Below are 13,917 nucleotides of genomic sequence, written 5' to 3' on the forward strand. Positions count from 1 at the left end.
TTGCAGACAGATTCTTTACTGTCTGAGCTACTGGGAAGCCCTATGTTGGCCATGGGCCAACAATGTCTCACTGTGTATTTTATGGGGTCGACCAATCATTCCCTTTCCAAGGCCTTTCCAAGGGGATCTTCCCAACCCAGCGATTGAACCCACGTCTCTTAAGTCTCCTGCATTGGCAGGTGTGTTCTTTACCACTAGCACCACCCCGGAAGCCCCTTTATACTCATTACCTCATTGAAATCTTACAACGACCCTATGATTATCCCCATTTCCAAAGGAGGAAACAAAGGCTCAGAGAGGTTGAGGGACAAGTCTAGGGCCATATGACCAGTATAAGGGAGAGCCAGAATTTGTATTCAGGAAGATCTGGACTCCAAAGATAGCATTCTTCATGCCAGGGTTAGGGACTGGAGGTAACAGAAGGCATGGACAAGAGTGAGAGACATTCTTCCTTTCAGGAACTAAGCACACGCACTGGGAGAGGAAGCAAAGAGCAACCGGTGATCAAACGTGGCTCTTGCCCAGTTTAGAAATGGAGTCACTCACGGCTTCCTGGAGGAGGTAACGTGTAATTCACATCCTGGTTTATCAGATGTGAAGCATCAGTAAGCTCACTGTGACTCAAATTCTGATTTAGGGATGAGAGAAATGGCTGAGTGAGACAAAAGAAATTAAACATTTTGCTCCATCTTATTACACTGAGAGCTCCCAGAAGGCAGAAGCTGTGTCCCAGTCATGGCTGTGTCTCCAGCACCAGGCTGTCACGTGGTAGTCGCTCAATAAAGGTCTGGTAGAATGAACAAACCAAACAAACCCAGAGGTGGAATTCCCTTCTTTCATCACTTACCAGTTTTCTTTGAGGTTTATTAGTTTTGAGAACAAGGCTTTAGAAAGGGGAACATTGGCTGACCCCATAAAATATGCACTGAGACATTGTTGGGCGTGGAAAGACTGTGCTCCAGAACAGGGGGGTGCAGGGACTTTCCTCGTGGCCAACATAGGGCTTCCCAGGTGGCTGAGACAGTAAAGAATCTGCCTGAAATGTGGGAGACCCAGGTTTGATCCCTGGGTCAGGACAGTCCCCTGGAGGAGGGCATGGCAACCCATTCCAATATTCTTGCCTGGAGAATACCATGGACAGAGGAGCCTGGCAGGCTACAGGACAGAGTGACTAACACTTTCACTTCCACTTTTCAACACAGGTTAAGGGAAATTGACTTCCCATTTGGCATCCACAGGATGTTCTCCACACAATGATCCTTTCATTGATTCAGTGCTCAAATATCTATTGAGCATCTTCTGTATGCCATGCCCTTTTCTAGGACTTTGGTTTAATAATTTAAAAAATATATATTTGTTTGCATTGTTCAGCTTGACTGGTTAGGAAAACAGAAACTATACTGAATATTTCAACAGAAAGAATTTAATGTACAAATTGGTTAAACAGATATGTGAGGACTGTCACTTCCTTAATATATAATTCCTTCTCATATTTTTTTAAACGAATTCTACCTGTATTTTTAAAATGTTTGTTATTTATTTATTTGGCTGCACAGCTCTTAATTGTAGCATGCAGGATCTTTAGTTTTGGCTTGTGGGATCTAGTTCCCTGACCAAGGATCAAACTCCAGGCCCCCTGCCTTGGGAACGTGGAGTCTTAGCCACTGGATCATCAGGGAAGCCCCCTTAACATATATTTTTCAATTGACTTTTTAAAAAGAACTTCCCTTTTAAAAAACACATATTTATTTTAAAAGGAAATTTGTATTCCTATTTAAAATACAAAACCAATATCCTCTGCCTTATGTGAAAGTAGATGACCATGACATGGACTGCAGGTTATGAAATCCTGTGAAATGTTGTGGCCTGTAAGAGACTAGTCAGAGGCTGCTTTCTCTTAGCTAAAAAACAGAGATGTTAAAAACAGAGGAGTACGCATAGAGACTTTCTTCATGATTTTATCAGAATTGAGAGCAAATCATTGTTCAGGGAGTATTTCTTTCTTTCTTTCTTTTTTGCCTGCAGGATCTTAACTTGCCCAAAAGGGGTTGAATCCAAGCCCTCGAACCCAGGCCCCTGGCAGTGAAAGCGCAGAGTCCTAACCACTGGACACCAGGGAATTCCCCAAGGAGTGATTTCTAAGATGACGTTCAGTGAGTGCACTTCCCCGTCCCAGCCTTGGCCCCTCCCCTTCCCCCAACTGACCCGTCACCTCCAGGGGCACCAGGTCCTGCTCATCCTCGATGCCCCTCACCACCTGGCAGCGGTAGAGCCCGGAGTCGCTGGCCCTCAGTGGTCCCAGCAGCAACGTGGCGTTGACCCGGTGCCGGGGGTAGGCGGGAAGTGACACACGTCCCTGCCAGCCCTTGGCGACTCGGACCACGTTGTCCTTGGCTACTAGGATGGGCAAGTCCTGCCGCTGGCCTGATGCAGTCCGCACCTTGGTCCATTTGATCCGTGGGGCTTCTCGAGCTGCACCTGGCCGTGGCCGCAGGCTAAAGAGACAGGGCAGGGCCACCAACTCTGCCAGGGCAGCCCGGACTGACCCAGACCCCACTTTCTGCATGTGGAGCCCCTTCTCAGCAGTGGCTGCAGCTGCGGTGGTGTGCTGTGGGCCTGGGGTGGAGAAGGTGGAGAGAGGGCCTGATTGAGAGGCAAGGACCAGCAGAGATTGCAGCTTTCCTCACTTTACAGACAGGGAGACTGAGGCCAGAGAGGTTAGGCTGCCTATACAACATCACAGGGCAGTACACAGATCTGAGATCTGCAGCCCAGTCTGTGAGCAGAAGAGGGGTAACCGGGTCGGATCCTTTCATAGTTCTGCCTGCACTCAAAGTCCAGATCCTGGAGACCAGAGATTTGACTCTCAGTGTCACTGACGTGGCCATGGAAAAGTTAGTGTTCTCCTCTGAGCCATGGTTTCCCTAAAAGTTAAACGAGAGGCAACCATCGGAAGGGAACCGGTGTTTGTGGAGTACCTTCTGTATACCAGGCACTTTATAAATAGCAATCAGCTCATTTGCTTTTCATAACCATCTGCAGAGGTAGCCATCTCTCATCCTTTTCTGGGGGAGTTGAGGAAATTGAGGCTCACAGACATCATACTTGCTTAAGGCCACAGAGCAAATCAGGAGGCATTTCTAAAGTCTGGCCTTTTGACCACCACTGGGGAGATGCCAGGGAGAGGCATATAGGGTTTTATTTCTATTGCTACACCCATAGCAGGCATCACTAATCAATCTTCATACGATTCTCTCTCCCTTTTTTTTTTCCCCTCTCTTTCTCTCTTCAGCTCATCTCAGCAAAACAGTGAGAGGCGGGAACCTCTAGCCTCTGCTGGCAATGACTAAAAATAACCTCTCAGGTGTCTTGTTCGCTTTTGACTGTTCAAAGACTTTTTTTCATCTATTCTCATTTTATTCTCCAGACCAAGCCAGAGAACCAGCAGGAGAAGACTCTCAAGTTAAAAGGCTGCCCCATCTTGTCAGTTCTCCAGACCCCAACCTCTCCCACCTCACAAGCAAACTCACCCTGCTCCCCAGCCACAAAGAGAAGCATCTGGAGAGTCAGGAGGCCTGAGACCCAGACAGACAAGGCCCCCATCCTGGACCTGAAACAAGATGGAGAGGGAGTACAGGGGTGAGTACATCCCTTCTAGACAGTTGACATGAAAGGACCAATTCCTCCCCCTCTACAGATCTGGAAATGTGGGCTAGAGAGGCCATGCATCACTCAAGGTCACACAGTCAACAAGCAAGGGCAGATCCGGGATCCAAATCCAGGACGAACTTACTTCAGAACCCCAGCAAGTGAAGTCTGATGGTCAGAGCATGAGTGCATCAAACCGGGGTTGTCTCTCTGCCTGTTGCTTGCTGTGTGACCTTGAGCAAATAGCTTAGCTTCTCTGTGCCTCAGTTTCTTTGCAGGTCAGATGGGGATAAAGTCAGGTAGTTGGAAGGAATAGATCAGTCAATTCAGTCAATACATACAAAATACTTAGCACTGCCTGGCATGAAGGGGTAAATTTCAGCTGTTATTATTATTGACTTTAACAGCCAAGATCAAAATCCCATTTTTCAAGTTGGCCTCCTAAATCAAATTGGGGGCCCCTAGAGGGCAACATCCAGTCCTAGTCTGCCTGGGGTCCCCAATTCTGGCAGTAGGCTGGCCTCCAAGCCAGCCTGTAATCTGAGTTTGCTGACTGACACGATTCTCAGCTTCAATTCCAGGATCTGGTTGTTGCCAAGATTCTATTCCTGGTTTCTGGGATTTTTGAAGAGCTGCCAAGTCCCAGCTGGAGGAAGGGGCCTCGCCCTTGCCCATCCCATCCTCCGTCTGAATTCACACTGCCTGGCGAGGAGGCCTCCTAGATCCACAGATAAACTCCTGCTGTGGGTCCAGACTTCTGTAGAGGTTGTGGCACATGATAATAAAGTGCACAAATACTGAGCACTACCTGTAAGCAAAGCCCGTTACAGGCACTGGGACACAGCGCCCTCCCAGACTTCACATTCTTCCTGAGACTAGAACCCTGGTATGGCTCCTCCCTAAAGCCTCCCACTCCTCTGAAAGCCCCCTCCTTTTGTCCCCCTCCCCCACCAACGTGCCTCAGCAGGTGGGGACAGACGGGAAGTTAGAACATTACCTATAAACCCAGCCCCTGCACCCTCTTCCTGATAAAAGAATAGCCCTGAGTAGGGGAGTGTGGATGGAGTCCGGAATAGGGTCCTGCGGGGGACCGCGGGGCCCTGCCAGGTTCCAGCTCCCAGAGGCCCGGTAGGAAGGCAGGCCGGGGACCTGTCCATGGTGCTGAACTTTGGGGCGGCAACACAGAGGCACTGCCCACTCTCCTTGCCTTCTTAGGACAGTAACTCAGGGTCCAGAGAGGCTGAGTGGTTTGCCTAGGACTGCACAGCAGGGCAGAGGTCAGCTCCTGGTATGGTGTCCGTAACTACCAACGTGTAAACCTCAGCAGTTTCAACCTCCATCCCTGGCTGTCCTCATTTCCCCCTTTCAGAACCCTGAGCGGGGCAGGGTCCCCTGAGAGCTCAAGTCCTGGATAGGTATTAAAGGGTGGGGCAGGACTCTGGCTGTGCCTGCCCCAGGAGAGCCTTGCATGAGTGCGTGCTAAGTCACTTTAGTTCTGTCGGTTCTTTGCAACCCCGTGGACCGTAGCCCGCCAGGCTCCTCTGTCCATGGGATTCTCCAGGCAAGAACACTGGAGTGGGTTGCCATGCCCTCCTCCAGGGGATCTTCCTGACCTAGGGATCGAACCTGCATCTCTTACGTCTCCTGCAATGGCAGGCAGGTTCTTTACCACTAGTGCCCCCTGGGAAGCCTTAGGAGGTGGCAAGTACAGAGAATTCTCACGCACGTGCACAACCACACACCCCTCCACACACACACACTTTGTATGATTCACAGCTCAAACTATATCCTCATGACTAGGTTTCCAGGCCTGTCTCTACTCCCTACGTGTTGCTTCATCACTCTGTGCCTCAGTTTTCCCACTTGTAAAATGGGGATCACCCAGCACAGACCTCAGCATGTTACTGGGAGAATGGAAGGAGCTGACTTGTGAAGCCTAAGAAATGTTCACATAAACAACAGCTACTTGTACACAAAGGCTTGTGTGCACACTCAAATACCCAATACCAGTCCAACAAGGTGAGAGACAGAGGTTCAGCTGCACCCTCCTCCTGCCACACACACACCTTCCCACACATACCCCGTCCCCTCCAACAGCACCCTCACACACCCACACCCTTTCTCTTAAAATACCTCTTCCCCAGGGCCACCAGAGGTGAGCATTTACACAGCTGTCTGGGGCTTGTCCCCTTATTAATAATGCATGAGTCTCATACATATGCAAGTAGGGGCCTGTGGGGCTCTGGGGGAGGGGTGGCCAGGAAGAAAGAGAGGGCAGAAAGTGTGTGTGTGTGTGTGTGCGCGCGCGCGCCTGTGTCTCCCCCTCCTTCACACCCACCTCCTGTCTCAGAAGGCATTGAGTGAGGGTGAGTTTGCCCACAGGCGTGTTTTTGTGTGTTGTGCCTGGTTGTGCATCAAGGCGCTGTCCAGGCAAGGATGCGCTCTGTGTGTGGGACCATGTACGAGGGTCCACAGTGGCAGTGTGTACGGGTGGGCCCAGGGGGCCAAGTGTGGTCTCTGGGTGTGTGGGCACCAGTAATGCTTAGCAGAGGCTATGAGCACACACGTGTATGTGTTGCTGGCCTTGGAGTCAGGGTGTATTTGTGTGCGTGGGTTCAACGCATGGAACTCCTTGGAGGAGAAAGGAAGCCGGGCTCAGTTATTCAGCCCTGGTTGCCCCTTGGAGACCCGAACCCCCTGCCAATGTCTCCCCCATTAGCTTCCCAATTCTGCACGCAGACCACACCTCACACTCCCCCACCCGGGGCCCACACTGCCAACCACATGGAGAGGTCCTGGCTGTACACACGGGACACACACACAGCCACACACTCTAGGCTCAGAGCCTTGGAGACTCACACGCACAGATTCACAGTGACATTAACAAAGAGAGACAATATGGGCACTTACAAGGCAGGCAGCGTGTCTTCTACACAAAGACACACACCCACAGTCTCAGGCTCCCCACGGAAACCCCTCGATGAGGCCATGCTGTCAGACACAGTTCCTCACACACACTCACACATGTAGCTGCCAGCCCCTGGCACAGACCAGACTGGATAAATTGTGGCTTTGGTGACTGGTGGGCACACATCATTTTGCAACCGGGTGATGTGGCCTCGGCACAAGTTTCCTGACAAAGACACAACCTCGGTCACATTAGACTCACAGAGGACACCATAAGCATCCACCTCCTCCCAGCATGGGGTAGACACACACACATATACGCGCACACACACACACACAAGTCCCTAGCTCCTGGGGGACAGCTTCCATTTGGGAATGTCCCCACGCCAGCGAGGCTGCTGGGGTTCTGGGGTCCCACAGTCTGCCCAGGCTTCCCTCCCTGCCCTTCCCCCACAACCCCCGCTGGGGCCCAGCGCCAACCCTCTCTTCAGCCTGGCTGTCTCCCATTAATGCTGCCGAGAGGAACAAAGCCCCACACACAGGCATGGGGGTCGCTCCTGCCCAGGCTGGGCCCAGGGCCCCAGCCCCTTACTTCCCAGTGTCTGTGCCCCCAAACCAATCCAGGACTTCCACATGCATCCATATGGCCAGACAGAACTGAAGGGGTGAGCCGAGGGTCTGTGTCTGGTGGTGAGGACGCAGCCAGATGCGAAAGTACTGGGGCGGCTCCCCCTTAGCGACTGGGTGCTCTGATTGATAGCTAGGGATTTAAGGGGCTCTCACTTAGTATTCACCTCGGACACACAGCATGCTCCCCAAGAGAAGGGACAGCACCCCAACTCTAGGTCCCAGGAAACAACAGGAACCACTGTGGGATGGAGCGCCCCCAGAGCCTCCTGCCTGAGTCAAGATGTGGTAACAAGACCTGAGCCAAAAGGGCAGAGACACCGCAGGACACCCCTTCCCTATGGGGGTTCAGTCTTTGTACAGACCCCCTTCTGTACAAAGGGCAGGGGAAGGCTGGTCTGGGGAGCCCCTCACCGCTGCAGTCCATCCTGGAATCCTGCATTCATCTGGAAACTGGGAATCCCCACTTAAAATCTTGGGGTGTCTCAGCTCAGATACGGGGTGCCCTGTTCCGGAGTCCCACGCTCAGCGGGTGGCTGTTCCCCTCTTATCTCTAAACTTGGGGCTCCCCTTCTTTAGCTTTGGTTCCAGTGCCTCCCCAGCTCTAAGACCCACCCCCAGCCTGGCCCCTCCCCATCGAAGGGTCCTCTCTGCATTCTCTAGACAACCTTACCCCCAAATCCGAATCCCCCTGACATTCTCAAGCCCTCTCCTAGTTTGCCTTCCCTCCCCAACTCGAGGCTTTCCTCCCCCTCTAAGCCACCACCCCATGCTAGGGGCTTCTCTCTGATCCCAGCCCCCCCTCCCCCAAATCTTGAGCTCTGTGTGAATCCCCTAGGACCTCTCGCTCAACGTAACCCCCTCCCCACGACCGACCCCCACCTGGCTCCTAGCGCCAACGCATCCCGGGGCGGTCGACCGGCACAAAGGACGCTCGGCTGGGCTCAATCCGCGCCGGGTCCACCCCTGCGCCCTGCGCTCTGCTCGCCCCAGCGCCGCCTCAGCGCTTATAAAGGGGCTGCGGGGCTGCTTTGCGCATGCGCCCCCGCCAGCCTGAAGCCTCCAACTGTGCGAGGGAGGGGGTTCCCTCTGCCTAAAATCCCCTCCCCACTCCTACGACCACTCACCCCACCCCAGAGACGACTGTGCCAGACTTCTTCCCATTCACAATCAGTGTCCCCAGAAGTCCCATGGTGGGCCTGCTCCATCTTACAGATGGGGAAACTGAGTCCCCAGGGAGATGAAGTCTCTCTCTCAAGGTCACGCCTAGGCAAAGTGCAGAGCTGGGATTCCAATCCTGGTCTGTCTAGCTCTCCAGGGCTCACACTTTAAACAGTTTTGGCTACAGTTACTGTTTTACACCACAGTATAAGAGAGGAAGCGAGACTCAGAGAGGAAAGCAAGCTCCTTAGGGCACACAGATGGTAAGAGACTTGCAAAGTCAGGGCCCAGGTGTGTCACACCCAGAGCTGTTTCTGCCAGTGCCAGCCAGAACTATCATCCATCCACTCATTCTATTATCTAGTCAGCTTTTATGGAGCACCTGGGGTGGACCAGGTATTGTTGTTACAGAAATATTTTTGCTTTGTTGGGGGGGGTGGTGTGCATGTCTTTGTAGGGAGATCCCAGATCTCAGAGGGTCTACAATGGAATATCATTCAGCCATAAAAAGGAACGAAGTACTAATACACGTTCCAACATAGATGAACTTTGAAAATCCTATGCTGAGTGAATGAAGCCAAGCACAAAAGGGTCACAGTCTGAATCCCTTTATATGAAATGTTCAGAATAGATAGATACAGAGGCAGAGAGTAGATCGGGATGACCAGGAGCTGGGGGAGGGGAATGACGGAGGGACCCCACATGGGGACAGGGCTTCCTCTGGGCCCGCTGGACGTATTCTAGAACTAGACAGTGGTGATGGCTGCACAGTAACGTGGGTCACCGCCACTAACCGTGCACTTGCAAATGGGAAATTCTGTGTTCTGTGCATTTCCCCATAATGACAAGTGGAAATGAGGGAGGACAAAAATATAAAGAAATCAGCCCTTTGCCTAGCAAGCCTTTCTTCCCAGGGTCTCCGTTTCTCAGCACCGAGACTGGGCTGTGCTGGCTGAGTGTCCTGCATCCATGTATGTGTGTGGCTGTATCTCTGAGGGTGGGTCTCGACTGGTGGGAAAATAAAGAAACAGAGAACTGGGTGATTTCAGCAAGATTACCAAAAAGGGGGTGAGAATGAGTGAAGGATGAGGGAAGACCCCAAGGGAGCAAGTTTGCCCTGGAAGGTCTGTGTCAGCAGGTTGTTCTGGGGGTGGGCTAGTGGTGGCCATAGGGACCAACGTGACACGCTGGGGAACTTCTCATCACAGAAGATGGATGGCGGTCGAGGGTCACACCACTGTGAGTGTCTGCAGATGGCAGGCCGCAGGGACAGGAGTCTGGGTGACTTGTGTGGGGGCAGCTTGGCCCCCACAAGTCCAGAGTTCAAAACCCCTTTCTGAGGAGTTCCATGCTGGTCTAATGGTTAGAATTCCACACTTTCACTACCATGGCCAAGGTTCAGTCCCTGGTCAGGAAACTGAGACCCCACAGGCTTTGAAGCATGCCACCCCCCCAAAAAAAATCCTCTCTGAAATCCCTAACAGTGTAACTCTGGACCAGCCATTTCATTTTCCTGTGTCTCAGTTTCCCTGTCAAAAACAGGGATCATTAAACGTAAACCACCTTAAGGGTTGCTGGGAGAGTGAAATGGGAAGTAAACACAGAAGCTGGGAGCTGCTATCAAGCTGCTGCCCGTTTTCCAGCCAAGAAAACTGAGGCTCAGGGAGATAGGACCCCCTGCCTGAGGTTGCAGAGTATGGGTAGGGGCCAACTGGGAGCCCTGATGCTGAAGCTGAAACTCTAATACTTTGGCCACCTAATGTGAAGAGCTGACTCATTTGAAAAGACCCTGATGTTGGGAAAGACTGCGGGCAGGAGAAGGGGGTAACCCAGGATGAGGTGGTTAGATGGCATCATCGACTCAATGGACATGAGCTTGAGTAAACCCAGGGAGATAGTGAAGGACAGGGAAGCTTGCATGCTGCAGTCCACGGGGTCACAAACAGTCGGACACGACAGAGCTTCTGAACAACGACAAGTGGGAGACCAGGTCTGTGGCTTCCGAACCAAGCTAATCCCCACCCTGACTCCCCCCACTTGTTCCCTCCGCCCTCCTCCCCCCTCCCTGGCTCCCCTCACTGGTGCCAGGGCTGAGCTTAGAGGGACTGGCCTGGGGCCTGGGAGCAGGCTGTTGCTGGGGGCTTGAACGAGGCAACCTTGCCTGGGAATCTGCTGGGCTCAAAGAGCTATTTATAGGCCTGCACTGGGAATGGGCCAGCGGCCTCCCACCCTCAGCCCTGAGTGCCCTCTCTGTCTCCCCCACACTGGGTCTTAGGCCAGGGACTGCTGCGAGTCGGGGGCGGGAACAGGGGAGGAGGCTGGTTGCCCAGAAGATGAGCTAGGAGGCAGGACCCTCCTGGAGAGCTGGGCCTCAGGAACAGACGCTGTCCCCTGAAATGCCTCTCACACACCTGACATATCCACGGGGCACGTGCAAGCATATTCACACCTGTCACATACAACGTCATTACCAACCACTGATACGATGTCATATCCCAGACGTACAGTGAGAGCACGTGCAGCCCAGCCACACCTGGCCAGGCCACATATAAGTCACACGGGCCGCTCACACTGTCACCTGGCCACACACAAGTCATATCTACTGTACAACCAAACTCACAACTCTGAGCCCAGCTGCACCCAGCCCCTTCACACTCAAACACACCTGTTGCCGTGCATACCCACGGAAACAGCCTTCCTGGCAGCCACAAACAGCTCACGTCTGCCCCACGTTGTTTACAGCCAAGCATGATTACAGCCATGGGCATACCTACAGTCAGCACCCAACCGTGACCACCTGATGCCAAGTCGCATGGAGACAGGCCCCCGGGGCCACACTCACAGCACAGTCACTCATGTTCACCGTCCAACACACTCAGTTGTGGCCCAAGGTGTTCCCTGGCCAGCTCAGCTCAGCCCCTTCATGTGCGGCCACCCCCTCTCCTGCCCACTGTCATCTCCACTTACCTGGAGATGGTAAGGCTCACAAGCTTACCTCCTGCAGGACCGACGAGTCCTGTCAGAAACAAGTGAGCATCCTTTTACCCTGAGCTGGGCCCTGCAGTACCCATGCAGGCCCCGGTGGATAAATCAGACCCAGATCGGCCCCACATGGGGCTGCCAACCCCAGAGGATTCCATCACCCTTACCTCCACAGGCTCTCCAGGCTGCGGACTTGGGACAATCATTACACTTATGCCCCAGGGGGAAACTGAAGCGCAAAGCAATCTGAGGGCTTTTCCCTGCCCTACTCCAAGGTGACAAACTTATGGGAAGTGGGACCTGTTTTCTACCATGAGGGTGGCTGTCTCCCCAGAGTCCTTGGTGACCTATACTTGCTGTGTGACTTCAGCAAATCCATGACCTTCTCTGAGCCTCCATTTTCTCTCCTGAAAAATGCAGAACTCAGCTCAACTCCAGAGTGAGACTGAAGTTTGCATCCCGGTTCCCCTGGGTGACCTTACATAAATGACTTCTTTGCCTCAGTTTCCCTCAGCCAACCAGAGTTACAGTTCCTGGCTCTTCTAAATTTCCCTCTGCCCTACCCCCTGGGGTGAGGAAGGAGGGAGTGATTAGTCTCTTCTCACTAAGGCAAATGAATGGACCACTTTTGGCTGCTCTGCTGGGAGCTTAGAGCTGCTAATTCCCTGGAGAAACAGGAGGTTCTTTCATGCCCAGGCGCCGGTGGGGTGAGGAGGCGGGAAGAGGGTACGAAGCTGGCTTCATCCCAGTGGGCATGGTGGCTCCATGCCAAGACCAGGAGTGGTAAGGGGGGCCTTGGGGCTGTGCATATCCTCCCTGGGGAACCTTGGCTGCTGAGTGGCTGAGCGGCTGTATCCTTCGCTGTAAAATGGGAGTGACAAGGACCAGCACAGCAGATTTAACGATCTAGTGGATGGAGACAGACGTGGCTTCAAGTTAAACACAGGGTAGGTGCTCAACAAAGGTCAACCACTGTTGTTATATGTCAGCCTGAAGAGTCCACTGAATTCTCTAGCAGTCCCATAAATAGAATTCTCTTAATTTCACAGATAAGGAAACCAGCTCAGAGAGGTCAACATATTTGTCCAAGATCACACAGCCAATGAGTGAATGGCCTAACCAAGATTTGAACCTGATCTGGAGTCTCCAGGGTCCATACTCTTCCTAAATTCTTCTAGAGGTAGGGAGATGGTTTTTTTGACAGCCCCCGCCCCCCCCAGACCCCGCCAGCCCTGGCCCTCAAACCAGCAGAGCCAGGTCTGGATGGCACGAGGCCATGACTGAATGCAGGAAGTCCTGGCAGGCAGGGGCTGATGGGGTGGCCCTTCCGCTGGTGTCCCAGTTTCCCAGACAGCCCCCACTCCTGGTGTGGACTTGGGCAGACACTAGAAGGATGCCAGGAGGACCATTCCCCCAGCCCTTGAAGAAAGGGCTGGATCCCAGACCATTCAGTTAAAGCCAGGAACTGCAGCCTCTTGCCAGTGGCTGCTCTGTCCAGAAGTCTCCATTCACGCGGATTGGATGGGATACCGCCTTTCTCAAACACCTTTCTTGACTGCTTTAGGCCCAGCAGGATCTCAACTCACATATTTTATTCAAATTCATGGTCTTTTTATTCAACCAGGCCTTTGCTTATGCTGTTCACTCTGCCTGCCCATCCACCTCCCCACTCCAATTTTTCTCACCTTGGTGAATTCCTGCCCACTCAATAAGATACAGGCACAATATCCCCTCTCCCAGGAAGCCCTCCCTCAGGTAGACCCTCTACTTCTCCAGCCTCATCTCTCCCTCTGGCTCAGCTCTGGTCCCATGGGGCTGGGATTATATGTGTCTAGTCCTTTCTTCCCCAGATTGGGAGATCTTCAGATATGGGGCTGGAACTGAGACCTCTCATAGTCCTCAGCATCACTCAGCACAGGGCTGGGCAGTAGGGAGTGGCAGGAGTTGTTTACTGAATCAGTGAACCAAACCTTTAGCGGTGTATCTGAGGCTTTGTATAATCCAGCTTGGCAAATTCCTGTTCATCTTTCAAAACCCACCTCACATTACCCCTCCTCCAAGAAGCCTGTCCCAGGCAGCATTTACTGCCAAGATAGATTTGGAAGCCAGGACTTCTGTGTCCCAGTGGTGACACACAAGGCTGATAAAGACGCCCAGTACTGGCACCAATGGCTTCTTCCCCAACTCTTCCTTTGGCCTCTGGGAGGCAGTGAAGTGCAGGGATTCCCAAGCTGTGGGCTTCCCTGGTGGCTCAGTGCTGAAGAATCCTGCTTGCCATGCAGGAGACGTGGAAGATGTGAGTTCGATTCCTGGGTTGGGAAGATCCCCTGGAGAAAGAAATGGCAACCAACTCCAGTATTCTTGCCTGGGTAATCCCGTGGACAGAAGAGCCTGGAGAGGGTCGCAAAAGAGTCAGACATGACTTCCCTGGTGGCTCAGACAGTAAAGAATTCTTCTGCAGTTAGGGAATGAACTCGGCAGACTTCGTTCTACTGGTGGGAAGATATCATTATAAGAAGTCTCTTGCACTTTAAAACTAGTGCTCTATACCCGCAGGTACCAAAGGACAGCCGCCCACACACAGTAGGCACA

At 52.7% G+C, this 13,917-nt stretch overlaps 1 protein-coding gene across 3 annotated transcripts in view; it reads right to left on the reverse strand.

The window, feature by feature from the left end:
• Nucleotides 1–8,174, reverse strand: part of NCAN (neurocan) — a 30,444-nt gene extending 22,270 nt beyond the window's left edge. The window contains exons 1-4 of one of the 3 annotated variants that reach the window (XM_070792446.1): nucleotides 8,065–8,174; nucleotides 3,794–3,918; nucleotides 3,531–3,610; nucleotides 2,206–2,616 (exon numbers count right to left, since the gene is read on the reverse strand). In XM_070792446.1, the coding sequence (XP_070648547.1) occupies nucleotides 2,206–2,616; nucleotides 3,531–3,610; nucleotides 3,794–3,840 (538 nt within the window). In that variant the 5' untranslated portion in view covers nucleotides 3,841–3,918; nucleotides 8,065–8,174. Of the gene's footprint in view, nucleotides 1–2,205; nucleotides 2,617–3,530; nucleotides 3,611–3,793; nucleotides 3,919–8,064 lie in introns of those variants that run through there. The other 2 variants (XM_070792447.1, XM_070792448.1) reach the window with 2 other exon arrangements.
• Between the last annotated feature and the right edge of the window lie 5,743 nt (nucleotides 8,175–13,917).

This window comes from Bos indicus, chromosome 7 (assembly GCF_029378745.1).
Source record: "Bos indicus isolate NIAB-ARS_2022 breed Sahiwal x Tharparkar chromosome 7, NIAB-ARS_B.indTharparkar_mat_pri_1.0, whole genome shotgun sequence".
Taxonomy (NCBI): domain Eukaryota; kingdom Metazoa; phylum Chordata; class Mammalia; order Artiodactyla; family Bovidae; genus Bos; species Bos indicus.